Raw genomic sequence first — 15808 nt, forward strand, 5'->3', positions numbered from 1 at the left:
AAAAAATTATGGATAAAACGGGTGGGTACCCATTAAGCTATGGGCATTTTAGATAACCCACGGGTACCCACGGGTACCCACACATATATATTTTAATTACAAAATATATTTTTTTAATTAATATATTTATTTATTTATTTATTTATTTATTCATCCTAAAAATTCTAACCCTAATTTTTTATCGTGTTACTTTTTTGTGAAACTTTTTTACTTTAAGACTTTAAATATTTTTATTATATGTTATGATACTTTAAACAATGAGTTATAATATACTTTTAAAACTTATATATATATATATATATATATATATATATATATATATATGTTTTGTACTTAAAAATATAAGAACAAAAAAGAAAAAAAAATCACGGGTAACCCGCATACCCACCCGCCCACCCGCGGGCGGGTATGGGTAAAAATGTTGGCTACCCAAAAATTTGCTGGTAAATTTTACCCATGCCCAAATAACCCACGGGTACAATGACCCGCCCGCGGGTTACCCAACCCACCCGTTTGCCAGGTCTAGGGAATATTGCACTGTTTTAGAGACATTGCACTATATTAGAAAAAAATTACATTATATGAGAGAAAAAATATACCTTTTTAGATGAACGTTGCAGTTTTTGAACGAAAGTTGTATTCCTTAAACGAAAATTATACTATTTAAGCAAAAATTAAACTATTTCTCCTTCTTCCCATTGTCCTCTTTTTGACCAAATAGTGCAATTTTCGTTCAAAGAGTACAACTTTCGTTCAAATTGTGCAATTTTTATCCAAAAAAGTATATTTTTTCTCTCAAATAGTGTAAATTTTCTCAAAAACAATGCAATGTTTTCCATAAATAGTGCAACATTTTTCTCAAATAATGCAAATTTATCATCTTTTTCTTTTCTCTTTGGTTCTTCATTTTTTATTTTCTGCATAAGTTTTTCCGACTCCGCTCTCACCCATACTTGCTACGAGTTCTCCTTCTCCAACACTGGTGTCGATGCCTGCGCCGGCAGAGGAAAAGGATGCGGTGCTATCCTTGTTACTATCGTGAAGGGTCGTGGAGGCGGTAGAGGGGTGTTAAAGAGAAAAAAAGGAACGAGAAAAAAAATTGAGAGGAAGAGAATGCGGCGTTGCCTCTTTACTGTTGTAAAGAACCAGAAAGGCAGTGAAGAAGGGTTGTAGAGTAGAAAAAAAAAAAAGGGTCAAGGCGCAGCCTCGGCTGTGTCGGAGGTGAGAAAGGTAGAGGAAGGGTGCGCGGGCGAGGGTAAAGGCGAGGGTGCGCGGGACAGAAGCAAGGCGGGCTGCCTACTCCTCCACCTCCGCCTCTGCTTCCGCCACCTCTTCGGAGAGGGAAAAAAAAAAAAAAAAAGGGGAGAAAAAAAAAAAGGAGAGAGTAAAGGGAATAAAGATATTTTGGTCAGTTTTCTAAAAATTTGGTCGAAATCTGCAAAATCTAAAAAGACGTCCTACTTTTGCAAAAGCTCAAAACTAATAAATTTTTTATACAAATTGGCCTAAATTTTATTAGGATAATTGCCTATATGCCTCTCAAAACTTTGAAAATATCTCATTTATCTCTACTTTTTCTTTTCTTTCTAATATACCCCTCACATGTTTCTCCGTTATTCCAAAATACCCTTACACTTTCCACCTGTTCTGTTAACTTGGGTTAAACATGAGTTAAATATGTAATAGAGTTAAAAAAAAAAACCAAAATGTCCCTTTTATCCTTAAGTTAAGGACAAATAAGAAATGTTAGTGATGATAAAAGAGCATATTTGAAAAGACTGAAAAATCAAATACTTTTTGTGCCACTAACTTAAAGGCAAGTAAGAAAAATCGGTGATTGTGGAAGATTATATTTTAAATAGCAAAATAGTAATTTCATAGAAATAACAATTATTGCTAACCGTTCTTTAGCAGATTTTAACTCTAGAGGTATATTTAAAATAGGCTGGAATATAAAAAAAATATTTTCAATATTAGCCTTATAAGAAAGATAAATCAGAAAGTTAGAAATATTTCAGGGGTATAAAAACAATTGCCCCAATTTTATTTTAATTTTACAGAAAAAAATATTATGCTGGAATAACTCGTAAATTTAAATTAGAGTTTGTATTAGCTTGTGTGAGTCGAGCAAATCTTTAGAGGTAGTCTGAAAATATTTTAATTAAATAAACTACTAAAATTTATGACAATTTCGAGACATTTGGTCTATTGAATTAAATTTTACTTAACATTAACTAGTAATAATATTACAAAATTTTAAAGCTAGTCTATAGGCATCATAATTACCAAGTACTCAAAATTAATTGTTTTTAATTAGGTGTCACGTTTAAACCAATCTCCCAAATTACACTTAATTAAGAATTTCGGCTAAATTAATAACAACCCGAATTCGCGTAAAAATCAAAATAAACTAACATTTACCGCCGGATAACTGGCCAACCCAATAACGGTTGGAAACTGAATGGTCCGTCCGTTATTCACTACCAATACAGATGCATGAAAAATTTTAAAAAATTAAACGATAAAAGCAAAGAATTCAGAAAGAAGAAGGCAAGATTTACGTGTATAATTCGACAATTGTCTAGGTCCGTGGAGAGAGCAAGAGAGAGATATATATATTATATTATATGAAGAAACAGAAGTATAAACTTACACTTTGTCTTCTCCAGATAAAAAATTAAGTCTTATGATGAATTCTATCTTTCACTTATTCTAACAAAAATTTAAAAAAATAATTGAAAATGCTGTCATAAAATCGTATCAAGGCGACTAAATTAGAGAATATAAAAATCTCTGGCCAAATCCTTTATGTAGGTACTTCAATGAATCCAAACAGAAAACTAGTTGAGAATTAAGGCTGGTCCAACAACCTTGATTAATTACCCTACACATAATAATGCTAATTAATTGGCCTCCTTAATTAATGTATCTGTACACAACCACATATATACACTTGTAGTGCTAACTCCTTATCCTACTCTAATTCATCTATACTTATACTTGCTTATGTCTATATATATATATATAGAGAGAGAGAGAGAGAGAGTAGGGCTACTATACTCTTATGAGTATAGAATCCTTCGTAGTCATAAGTTGTTTTCGATGTTGGGGCTTTCGAATCGACGATCCACACCATTAAACATGATCTAGAGTATTTGAAATTTCTAAAAAATAAATTTTATAATTTTTTGAAATTATTATAAAGATTATCAAGTGAGTATAAAATGAACTGTCAAATCGAACGATATTTTAAAAATGGATGATCGAATCCTTCTATTTAAGATCGGAGTTATTGATCTTTATTTAGGCAGTGAATAAAATTTTCTATAAAAAATTCAGCCTATTCCGACTCTTTTACATCGTTCAACTAGCAAATATCTCATACCGGCCGTTAACAATTGTCAATTTTGTGAGCTTTTGATCGTAAGGTAAATAATATCGAAAAATTATAAAATTTGATTTTCTAGAAGTTTTAAATGCTCTAGATAATTAATATTTAACGGTATGGATCGTCGATTCGAAAGCTCTATTATCGAAAACAACTTTTAAGTATGAAGGTGATCGTACTCGTAAGAGTATAGTAGCCGGACTCACTCACTCACTCTCTCTCTCTCTCTCTCTCTCTTATATATATATATATATATATATATCTTCATCCTATATGTATCTATCTCCTATATATATCTTCATCCTATATGTATCTATCTCCTTAATTTAGGAAAGAGTGGCGCCTATTTTTTTTTTTCTTATTTTCTTTAGATTTGTTAAGGTCTAATAGTTTTTTTCTTTTTTTTTATACCCTTTTCATTTACCTTTAGGTCATCCCCTCTGTTCTTTATTATGGGAAAGAGTGGGGCTATTTGATTGTTGTATTAATTATATAAATAATTTTAATCATTTAATAGTATAATATGCGATTTCTCTTAAATAAAATTGAATAATTTTGTTGAAAAAATTAATTTTTTATTATAGTTTTATTTTTTAAAAGTATTTGTCTATAATATAGATCGATTATATTTACCATTCTTTTTGTAGTTGTTAAAATCGGAACGGCGAAAAATAGATCCAGAAAATAACTTAATGCAAGAAAAGAAAAGATAAGCGAAAAGAACACACCGATATTTACGTGGTTCGGCCAACGGCCTACGTCCACGGACGAAGACGGAGCAAATACTTTATTAATGTCGAAAAGGCGGAGTACAAAAAAGATCTCTCAAATGAATCCCATAATCCAAATAAATAAATTGACGCGCATATGCATATTGCATCTCCAAATTATCACGTCCGTACAATAAGATTCTTCGGCTCGGCAGGTTGACTTAATTAATTTGGCACCAAACACCGACAGCACCCAAGAGAGAAAAACAATGATGGCTAATTAATTAGAGGATTGCATGCCGGCTTCATTAGAGCTTCCCTCTAATTAGAATAGAGTTTTATCTCCCTTCACACGTTGTTGCTGGCCGTTCGGATGGACCGCCAGATTTAATTAATTTTGTATGGCTCTTAATTGGGTCGCGGCGGCTTCTTGATCGTCCGGAACCAACATGCATCGCTTGGCTTAATTAGAACGTGGCATCTTAATTTGGTCGCGGCTCCTCATAGAGACCAACATGGCTCGGTCAACTCTCTCCAACATGCTTTGCTTAATTAGAGCCGTCGTAGCTTCTTTACCATACGGACATCAATGGCTTAATTAGTGCATGGCTAAATTGAGTCGCAGCATCATTAACTTGGCCGTAGCATGTATATATAATACATGTCTCTTAACTAGAGTCTAATTCTAATTAAATTAGAATTACACTCCTAATTATAATTCATATATGCCAAATTAAATCTAAATAATATCTAATCCCAATTAGATTATAATTTATTCTCAATTTAGATAACTACAAATCTAAACCAAATATAACAGTAGTAAATTGATATTTTATCCTTCACAAATTTTTACTTTAATATACCTGCTCGTCGTAATGCGCGGATCACTATACTAGGAATTAACATGAGTTAGAGTAAAGCATGGAGAAACGGGCTCCCCCAATAGGAATCTAACTTTAATTTGCTAAATAAATTTTCATGAACCTGGTTTGCATGCACTAAATCAATAATAACAAAAGAATCCATATTTCATAACATTAACAACTTAATTTAGGCTTCGTTTGGAAAAATACCCTGTTTGTTTTTGTACGTAATATTGCGTTCTGCATATTACAGTTAATCGGTTATGATATATTTTTTACGGTCCCATCGGATAACGCAGAAGTATATCCTTATATACTTTTTCTCAACTTCATTCTATGATTCTATCTAATAGCGTTAGATAAATCTTAATACCAAACTAAGCCTTAATAGAAAGAAATACAGTACTCGAGCACTTAGTTAAAAATCAAAGTAAAATGTTTAAGAGGTGAACAACTCTACACAAGATAAAACTCCACAGATGATGTAACATGCACAAAAGATTCGGCTACATAAACACCACAAATATGAGCACGTGAACAAGTATATACACAATCACCTTAATAACTGAACTAGCTTAGCACAAGATCTAAAGAAAACCCTAAAATATAGCAGTTGCAGAGATGATATGAAGGCTATGTTGGGAATCCGGTACTCGTCCCGGTACCGAATTTTGTGAATCCGCAACCCGCTCCGATACCGACTGCTGTGAATCCGGTACCGATGGTTGGGATTCCGCAACGGAAACGTCAAATCGAGTTTTTACCATAAACCCTTCTCCTCAGCAAAAGCTGATACAATCATAAAAGAGAGAAATACCAAAACAGAAAATATGCGGGTAAAATAAGATTCATTAAATAAGAGAATATTACACCTGACTCCTCTTCTGCACAGAGTAACTACAACCCGAGCCCTCTTTCTGAATATTTTCTACCCTTCTCTCGTCTTCTATAATCCCATAAAGAAGACAATCATCCACGCGCACCCATGCACTAGGTGCACTAAATAACTCTCTCTCTCTCTTTTTCTCTCTCTGGTACGGCACCCAAGAGGCCTTTTCTCTCTCTCCNCCAAATAGTTGGTACCATCAAATTTTCTGTCGTTAGATTTACCCTTTTGATTATTTCTACCCATTAGATCATACTATTCAACCAACCACCTACTCAATCCTAGAGGACCACTATCATCTTAACCGCACATCGCTTCATCATCCAAGGGCCAAAAACTTAATAGGACCAATAACTTTGTGCTATTAATAGTATTTTAGCCTAGTTCTTTAGATACATAAATATTTGACTAAAATAGAGAATTTTTTTTTTTATAATCAGTTGTTTTTTCTATTTCTCTTCCTTGACTTTAAACAATCTATAATTTATCTTCTCAAAATTTCAAATTACTGCATTCAACTTCCCTCTGTCAAAATTTCGTCACATTTCTTATATTTTATATTAAAAATACTCTTAAAAATGATATAACTATATTAAAAAATTATTTTTTAATAGAACCAGTAACATTAGTTTTGTAGTGTCCCTGGAGTACAGCATTTGAGGCTTGTCGACACGTTGGAAGAGTGTCGGAACAAGTCCGAGTCGCGTTGGCACGAAATAGACACAAAACGGACTCAGTGGGACACGAGAGCAGGAAGCTAGCATTGGAATCTGCAAATTTTAGATTTTCAGCATTTTGTACCAGTACAAAGGGGTGTACCGGTACCTTATATATTTTCCTGCGCTGACTGCTCTCGAGTTGGCCATTCTGTTGCGGGGTACCGGTACAACATTGATGTTGTACCGGTACACCGGGGTAGATGAGGGGCTGAATAGTCTTTTGGCTGTCTCGTTGTCTTCACCCTCACCAACTCACCTTATATACGTGTTGGAGAGTTGAGATGAAGGCTTCTTGCTAGTTTTTCTCTCTCTCTCTCTAGCTTGTGCCATATGTGGTGGAGCTCTCGGGTGGAGTCAGAGTGACGTCGACATGTATCTATCCCCTTAATTTAGGAAAGAGTGGGGCCTACTTTTTTTTCTCATTTTCTTTAGATTTGTTAAGGTCTAATAGTTTTTTTTTTTTTTTTTACCCTTTTCATTTACCTTTAGGTCATCCCCTCTCTTCTTTATTTTGGGGAAGAGTGGGGCTATTTGATTGTTGTATTATATAAAGAATTTTAATCATTTAATTGTATGATATGCGACTTTTCTTGAATAAAGTTGAATAATTTTGTTGAAAAAATTAATTTTTTTATTATAATTTTATTTTTAAAAGTATTTGTCTATAATATAGATCGATTATATTTATTTTTTTTTGTAGTAAACTAATATTTTATCCTTCACAAATTTTTACTTTAATATACCTGCCCGTCGTAATGTGCGGATCACTACACTAGGAATTAACATGAATTAGAGTAAAGCATGGAAAAAGGGACTCCGCCAATAGGAATCTAACTTTAATTTGCTAAATAAATTTTCATGAACCTGGTCTACATGCACTAAATCAATAATAACAAAAAGAATACATATTTCATAACATTAACAACTTAATTTAGGCTTCGTTTGAGATTGTTGAGAGATTGCGTTACGTGCGGTGAGAAATGACGATAGAAAAATACCATATTTGTTTCCGTACGTAATATTGCGTTCCGCATATTACAGTTAGTCGATTACGATATATTTTCTGCGGTCCCATCGGATAACGCAGAAGTATATCCCTATATGCTTTTTCTCAACTTCATTCTATTTAATAGCGTTAGATAAATCTCAATATTAAACTAAGTCTTAATAGAAAGAAATACAGTACTCGAGCACTTAGTTAAAAATCAAAGTAAAATGTTTAAGAGGTGAACAACTCTACACAAGATAAAACTCCACAGATGGTGTAACATGCACAAAAGATTCAGCTACATAAACACCACAAATATGCCTTGATAACTGAACTAGCACAAGATCTGAAGAAAACCCTAAAATATAGCAGTTGCAGAGATGATATGAAGGCTAAGCAAATTATTTTTCCTCAAATTACTCATTCTACCATTGCTTCTTAAAAAAATTTATTATTACTATACTTTTCTTTCCAAAATAAAATGATTGGTTAGAAATAAATAACATGATATGACTGCTGGATAATTATATAACTTCCTCCAAGATTTGAGTATTACTAACTCGCATCATATAACATCAAAAATAAAAAAAAAAAAACTGTATTAATCAACAAAATCTCATAGAAGAGAATTATTCATAGACATAATATTTTTCTTATTCAAATAATTAAACAAATCTTAAGTAAATGCAATATATAAAAGTAGTTATTCAAATTTGGTAGTGTGTGTTGGATTTTATTCTTTAGTCTCTACTGCGGTAATTATATAAATTCGATGTACGTACTATATTTTAAAAGATATATTGTTTTAGGGAAGATTTTTTTTTATATTTTTGACCATATTCGTCTACTCAAGTTCTCTTTCTGGGCACGATTCTCGCTTTGAGCGGCGTCTTCATGACGACGGTGAACTCGACCTTCTCCGTCAGGTCGATCTCCTCCCCATCCGCTGCCGGCATCCACTCGAACTCCTTCACCAAATTCGCAACAAAGTATTCGAGGTGGAGCAGCGCGAGCCCCATCGCGGGGCAAATCCTCCGCCCCACCCCGAACGGCATCATCCTGATCTCCTGAACCCCCGTTATGTCCACCCCCTCCCCCTCCCCGCCTTCCAGAAACCTTTCAGGTCGAAACTCCATCGGTTCCGTCCACACCGCCCCGTCCCACCCTATCTCCGCCACCGAAAAAGTCACCACCGCGCCCTTCGGAATCCGATACCCCTCGAATTCCACCTCCTCCGTCACCGTGTGCGGCAGCACAAAGTGCCCCGGCGGGTGCCGCCGCAGCCCCTCCAGCACCACCGCTTTCAGATACGGCATCCACTGCAGATCCTCCTCTCGCACCACAGCGTCCTTCTCGACCACACGTTCGATTTCTTCGTACAGTTTCGTCTGAATGTCCGGCCGCTTTACGAGGTTGGCCATGATCCACTGCAGCGCGGTGGCGGTCGTGTCGGTGCCGGCGCTCAGAAACTCGGAGCAAAGGCTGACGATCTCACCGTCCTTCAGCTTCCTTCCGCCGTCCTCCGGAATTTCAAGATCGACCAGCGAGTCGACGTACGAATAAACGAATCCGTCTTCCGACCGCTGCCGCCGCAGCAGCAGATTCCTCCGCGCATCGATCAGCGGAACGTACGTCTCCTCCTGCTTACTCCGAAAGTCCAAAAGCTTCTTCCACCGGCTCCGGAAAAGCAGCTTGGTGATCTTCGGATACACGGCGAAGACGCTGAAGCTGACGAAGTTGCTGAGGAGCTCCCTCTGCAAGGACGCGATCCGGCGTATCTTCTCATCGTCGAGCCGCTCGCCGAAGCACATGAATGCGAGCAGGCTGAACACAGCGAACCGGAAGCTCTCCATGACGACGACGGCAGCTGCACCGCCGCTCGATTTGGTTTCAAGATCTTTTAGGAGCACGTCGAGGACCTGTCGCCGCGCGGGGGAGTAGACGCGGAGCTGCGAGGGGTGCAGCACCTTCGTGGCGAGGTTGCGGCGGAGGGCGCGCCAGACGGGGCCGTAGGGGGCGCCGGTGACGTTGTGGCGGTTGCTGGAGATGATGAGGCCGGGGTCGATGGCGGAAGGGCGGTCGGCGAACGTGGCGCCGCGCCCGACGAGGGCGCGGTGGGCGAGCACGCGGTCGGAGACGAAGATGGGCGGGCGGGGGAACGACAGCAGGCGGAAGCTGACGACCGGGCCGTGCCGGCTGTGCAGGCGGCGGAGGAGGGGCTCGACGTCGAATTCCGATCGACGGAAGAGCGCGAAAAATGTGCCGAGGACGGAGAGAGGCTGCAGGCCAGGCGGCAGGGGGAGGGAGGCAGTTTTGTGCCGCCGCGGCGGTGTCTGCAGGAGGGAGGAGATAAAGAAGGTCATCACAAGCATGAGTATGAAAATGGCTAGTGCTGCAAGATAGAAGAGACAATGTTCCTCCATTCGTGCTGAGTGAGGGACAGGGAGAACCAACTCATTTGGATTGCTATTTATTTATACCTCCTAATCTAACGTGTTTTCACCTGTCTCCAGCGTACAGGGACGGAGACTTTTATATATTTTCAGTTAATTTTTAAAATATATCGGCCTATTTTGTAAAAAATTTTTAGTGCTAATATAGAGCTCTCTCTCTTCTTTTGTGTTTTATAGGTAAAAATATATTAAGAACCTTTTAATTATAGTGCATTTTGAAATAAGTCCTTTCAACTTTAAATATTTTATTTATACATTCTTAACTTTCCAATTATTTTGATAAGCTAATTTATTTAACTAAATAAAATGGTATGCTAAATTTAATAGCACTGTTAGATATTTGGTTATTATTATTTTATTAACAAAAATTTAAAAAATTTAAATTCTAACTAAATTGCTATTAGATTTAGTAAAATTCTTAAATTATTTGAATGAAATAATGTAAATAAAATAATTAGAAGTTAAGCGAGTGTAAATTAAAGAAATAAATTTAATATTTTTTAATATTAATTATCTAACCACTAAATTTTTTTATTAAAAATTTGAATAGTTAAAATTTTATTTATCTGCTAAATATTTTATTTGTATATATTTTGTCCTTCTTTGTGATTGAATTCTGGCTTCGTTCCTGAGCGTACGTGTTTTTACCGGTCATTTGACGTGACGATAGTTAACATCTTATTTATTAGACGACTAAAGTGTAACTTGTACACAACGGATAGAGTGTACAAGTGCTATTTTTCGGGGTTTTTTTAAACATTCAACCCTCTTAAAATTTTTATTTTTATAAATAATTCTAATAAAATTTATTATTTTGCATAAATAGTTTTCTTTTTCCCACACCAGCGCTTAGATGGCCATTTTAGATTGAACACGGTGATTCAATTATAATTTTTTTACATTTTTTATTGCTTCTAGATTAAAAAAGAGAAACTGGAGTATGAATACGAATACAGTGATCTAATTATCGTGTTCAATAAAAATAACAACGTGGTGTTCACACGGCAAAGAGAGAGTCATATATGCAAATATAAATTTATAGGTCCATTCATAAAAGAGAAGTTTTAAGGGAGTAAATATAAAAAGTCTTTTATTTATGCTTCGTTTGGGATTGCGGGGAGATTGCGTTATGTGCGGTGAGAAAGTTCGATGAAAAAATATTATATTTATTTTCGTACGTAATATTGCGTTCTGCATATTGTGATGAGTCGGTTATAATATATTTTCTACGGTCCCACCGGAGAACACAGAAGCATATCCCTATATGCTTTTTTCTTAACTCCATTTTATCTGACAATGTCAGATTGACCTTAATACCAAACTATACCAAACTAAGCCTTAGTCTTTCTGATATGTAATCTTATTTTTAGTCTTTCTAATATGTAATCTTATTTTTGGTGTGATTGCTAAGAATTTGTTAACTATATCTATTAATCTATTAAATATAAGAGTTAAATGCATATAGGTCCTTACAAATATAGTGAATTTCAAATATATTTCTATAAAGTTACTGTTAGAGAACTATTTATATGTCCTTTAAATATATTTCAAATATATTTCTATAAATTTCAAATATAGGTCCTTCAAATATATCCCTCCGATTTGTTACTGTTAGAGAACTATTTATATTTTAACAGCAGATAAATAAAATGTCAATTTTGCTATCACATATATGTCCCTTCAAAAGTCACAACAGTTATAATCTTGTAGAAATATCCCCCAAAAATATTTCAATGATTATCTTTCTTTCTAAACTTCTTCCTTTTCAAAATCCAATCCATTCCACGATTATTGCAACCTCTTTTCTCACTCCTTTTTTTTTCTAAATATTTTTTTCTAAGCAAAAAAAAAAAAAAATCATAAAGAAAATTGAATGAGAAAGCAATACGCGTTTGATAGAGCGAAGCCACATGCATCGTGGATGAATGGAGACAGAGAAATTCTAATTATGAATTCGAAACTTGCATAAAGGAAAGAGAGAAAGAAGAAGAGGAAGAAGAAGAGGTATATCCCATATGCTTTTTCTCAACCCCATTTTATCTAACTAGTGTTGAACCTGCGCTTCGTTGCGCCCAATTTTGACACTAATATTCTAATATAAATTTTAAAATAATTTTAATGTCAATATTTTGATGTGAATTATTATATATAATCATAAAAAAAGACAATACAATCAGGTATATAGCAGAATATATAAAATCTGCAGCCAAATGTAATCCATTCATAGTCAATTAAAGGATTTTTTGGTTAGACGTATGGAATTAGTGCAAAAATTTTATGAACACTGTGTTCATATGAAATTATTTGGGGATATTTTGGATGGACGCCATGTGGCACCACGGCCACGTGGGACATCATCCCGCTGCTCTGCCTGTTAGGAGAGCAGTGGAATTTTTTTCGATGCACCAGGTTCACCTCTTTTTCTTTAAAATTTTATTTTTTATTTTTAAATATAATTTAATATAATAGATATATATTTTATGATATCTAAAAATATATATGCAAAAGGATTTTAAATCATAAACCATAAATTCTTTTACATATATTTTTAAAATATCATAATATATATTAGATTATAATTAAAAAATAAAAAATAAAATTTTAAAACAAAAAAATGGTGCACCGGGTGCACCAAAAAAAAACCAGTACTCTCCCAAAAGCAGAGTAACGGGGCGTGGGGAGGTGTTATGCGGCGCCCATCGGAGGCGTCCGAGTGCCACGCGGCGGCCAAACGCCGTATCCCCAAATTTCTTTCTATGGGCACAATGCCAGAAAATTTTTGCCACTTCTTCACCCCCTTTCACCACCATTTTTCTCTTTTATGCTCCCGAAGCAGACCCTTTTCCCCTTTTATGCTCCCAAAGCAGCGGGATGGTAAATAGGCTTCGACTCGTCGCTGGCGAAGGGTATAGATCAGGCTCGGGTCGTCGACGATGGACACAGCGGCGGCAACAGCTTGGACGGCTTGGGCGGTGGACACAGCAGCAACGACGGCTTCAGCGATGACGACGGCAGACGCGATGGCGGTGGCGGCCGCAGGCGTGGTGGGCGCGGTGGTGGTCGCGGATGCGATGGACGCGGTGGCGGCGACTTCCTGTCAACTGCAAATATATATATATATATGTATATTTTTTTTAATTTGTAATTTTTTTTTAATCCTTCTCTTCTTCTCCACTCTCTTTCTCTTTTTTTTTTTCTCTCTCTTTTTTTTTTTTAAACTTCTTCCTTAATGTTCACAGTACGCTCTTTTTTTTTTTTCTATTTTTTTAGTTTTTTTTAAGTATGGATGAAGCCTCCTCTTGTGCCGTCCGCGGATCCTCCGTGTGATTCCCCCCCTGCTCGAGCTTCTTTCTCAAGTTATTTATAAAGCTCAAGTATAAATTTTCAAAATTTTCTCATATCTTAAAGAGATTTTTAAGATATTGGGAAATATGTGATTCCGGATTTTTCGGAATTTTGTTGACTGGGTAGAGGCCCTAAAAAAAAATTGCATGACATGCAAGCACAAAAAAGTGCCACGTATATTTTTAGAGACTGTCAAATTATGTATTTGTTAAGGATAGCATTAGATCCATCTCAATAGCAAACTAAGCCTGAGTATCACAAAGAAGGCCACATTTAAGACTGTATATATGCAAATGCGGACACCACATTTTAGGTAGAATGGCATGGAGGCCCCTCAAATATAAGGAATTGTGAAATACATCCGTCGGCTTTATTGATTTATTTATTTTGTTGGCACCCTTCAGTTTCTATGTTTGAAAATATTTGCTGAGAACCAGTCAACTATAAACAATTTTGACATAATAAAATTCAGTTTCTAGAATATTGTTTTAATATTCTAAATTATATTTAACAGTATCCATCATTAATTTAAAAACTCTATCATCAAAAATAATTTATAAGTATGAAAATAATTCTACTCATTATAGTATAGTAGTAGGGCTGGCAAACAAGCGAGCCGGCTCGTGTTCGACTCGTGTTCGGCTCGATATTCGGCTCGCTCGAGCTCGACTCGAAATTAAATGAGCCGAGCTTGAACAAAATAAAAGGCTCGAAATTCATTTCAAGCCGAGCTTGAGTATTACTCGGCTCGTTCGAATTAGGCTCGAAAAGCTCGAAAAGCTCGAAAATATATATATAGGCTGGGGCTACTATACTCTTATGAGTATAGACCCCCTTGTACTCATAAATTTTTAACCGTTGATTGATGGATGTATGGTTAGGATGATGGTGGTCCCCACTTAGAATGACAGTGGTCCCCTAGGGTTGAGTGGGTAGTTGGTTAAATAGTATGATCTAACGGATGAAAATGATTAATGGAATAAATCTAAGGGTCGAAAACTTATGAGTATAAAGGAGCCAATACTCATAAAAGTATAGNATTATTGTTGGCCCATAAAATAAACCCAACAAGTACAATCGTACAATTGAGCCCAACTCTAAATTTACATAACACACTATCTTTTTTAGACTTTCACTGTTGCACATAACCCTAAAACATAATAGCATTCAAATTCCCAAATGCCTACTTTTTTTCCTCTCTCTCTCTCTCTCTCTCTCTCAGACCCTCATCTAGTCAGGAAGTCACCTTAGCTCACATTTCTTATAATTATTTTGTATTTTGAACTATTGGAGATGTTGCATTAAATTATAGGTAATGTTCTACAACAATTAAACTATTGATTATATAATGTCGAGAATTTCAATCAGCTCGTTTAGAGCTCGAGCTCGGCTCGACGCAAAATTAGGCTCGCTCGAGCTCGGCTCGAATTAATTTCAAGCCGAGCTTGAGCCTAGATTTAGGCTCGAAATTAATTTCAAGCCGAATTTGAGCTGACATAAGCTCGCTCGAGCTCGGCTCGTTTCCACCCCTATATAGTAGTCTCTCTCACTCTATATATATATACATATATTACTTCTATTTTTTAAATATTGATTTAAACTATTCTGATTTTGGTTAATTTTCTTAAAATTTCATATAAAACTTTTTTTTTCCTAAATTACTGCACATATTTTATAAAATTAATGTTATAAATTTTTAAAATAAAAAGAAAAAAGAAAAAAAAACAAAAATAAGCTAGTCCATGGCCCGAGACTGTTCGGCCCAGTTTAGATTTGTTTCCACTAGGGGCCGTGCCGGCCCATGGTTGAGGAAAAAGTGACCCGGCTTGTAGGGATGTCAACCGGTCGGATTTGGAATGGGTTTTTCAAAACCTAAATCCGAGCCTAACGAATTTTGAAAATTTATATCGTAATCCAAATTCGACCAAAAACACGAAGCCCACATCTAAACCCAAACTCGAAATAATTATTTCTCTTTACTATATTTCAAATATATAATATTAAAACCTAAATTTTTAAAATACAAGTTCGGATATAACATCAAATACTATATATATATATATTATATAATATAAAATTAATTCTGGTTCAAGTCAGGTGGGACAAAATGCATACCCAGCTCTAATCAAATTCACATTAATCACGATAAAATAAGCTACGTCAACTCCAGTAAAATCATTCATTAACGAAACGGACAGTATGCTACCTTTCTCTCTAAAAAAAAAAAGATTACTGTCATGGTCAGAAATCTTCAGATCAACCTCAGCATTAACTTTTTCTAACTTCTGGAAGAGTATGATAACACTCGTAACTCGACATCAAGGAAGCTGACTACTCCAAATGAGATGGCAGGTATTGTGTGTAAAGTCAAAGCATTCCTAGACGCATAGAAAGATATTGAGAGTAATAAGATCGCGCTTGACATGATGGGTGCGCATATGGGAGAAGAGATTTAG

The 15808-nt window shown here is 35.7% G+C and overlaps 1 protein-coding gene across 1 annotated transcript; it reads right to left on the reverse strand.

Moving 5' to 3' along the window:
• On the reverse strand, positions 8403–9985 carry LOC109728801 (cytochrome P450 89A2-like). Its single transcript, XM_020259333.1, has one exon. The coding sequence runs from the start codon at positions 9975–9977 to the stop codon at positions 8403–8405; it is 1575 nt and encodes a 524-aa protein (XP_020114922.1). The 5' UTR covers positions 9978–9985.

The sequence above is a fragment of the Ananas comosus genome, linkage group 24 (genome assembly GCF_001540865.1).
Source record: "Ananas comosus cultivar F153 linkage group 24, ASM154086v1, whole genome shotgun sequence".
Classification (NCBI taxonomy): Eukaryota; Viridiplantae; Streptophyta; class Magnoliopsida; order Poales; family Bromeliaceae; genus Ananas; species Ananas comosus.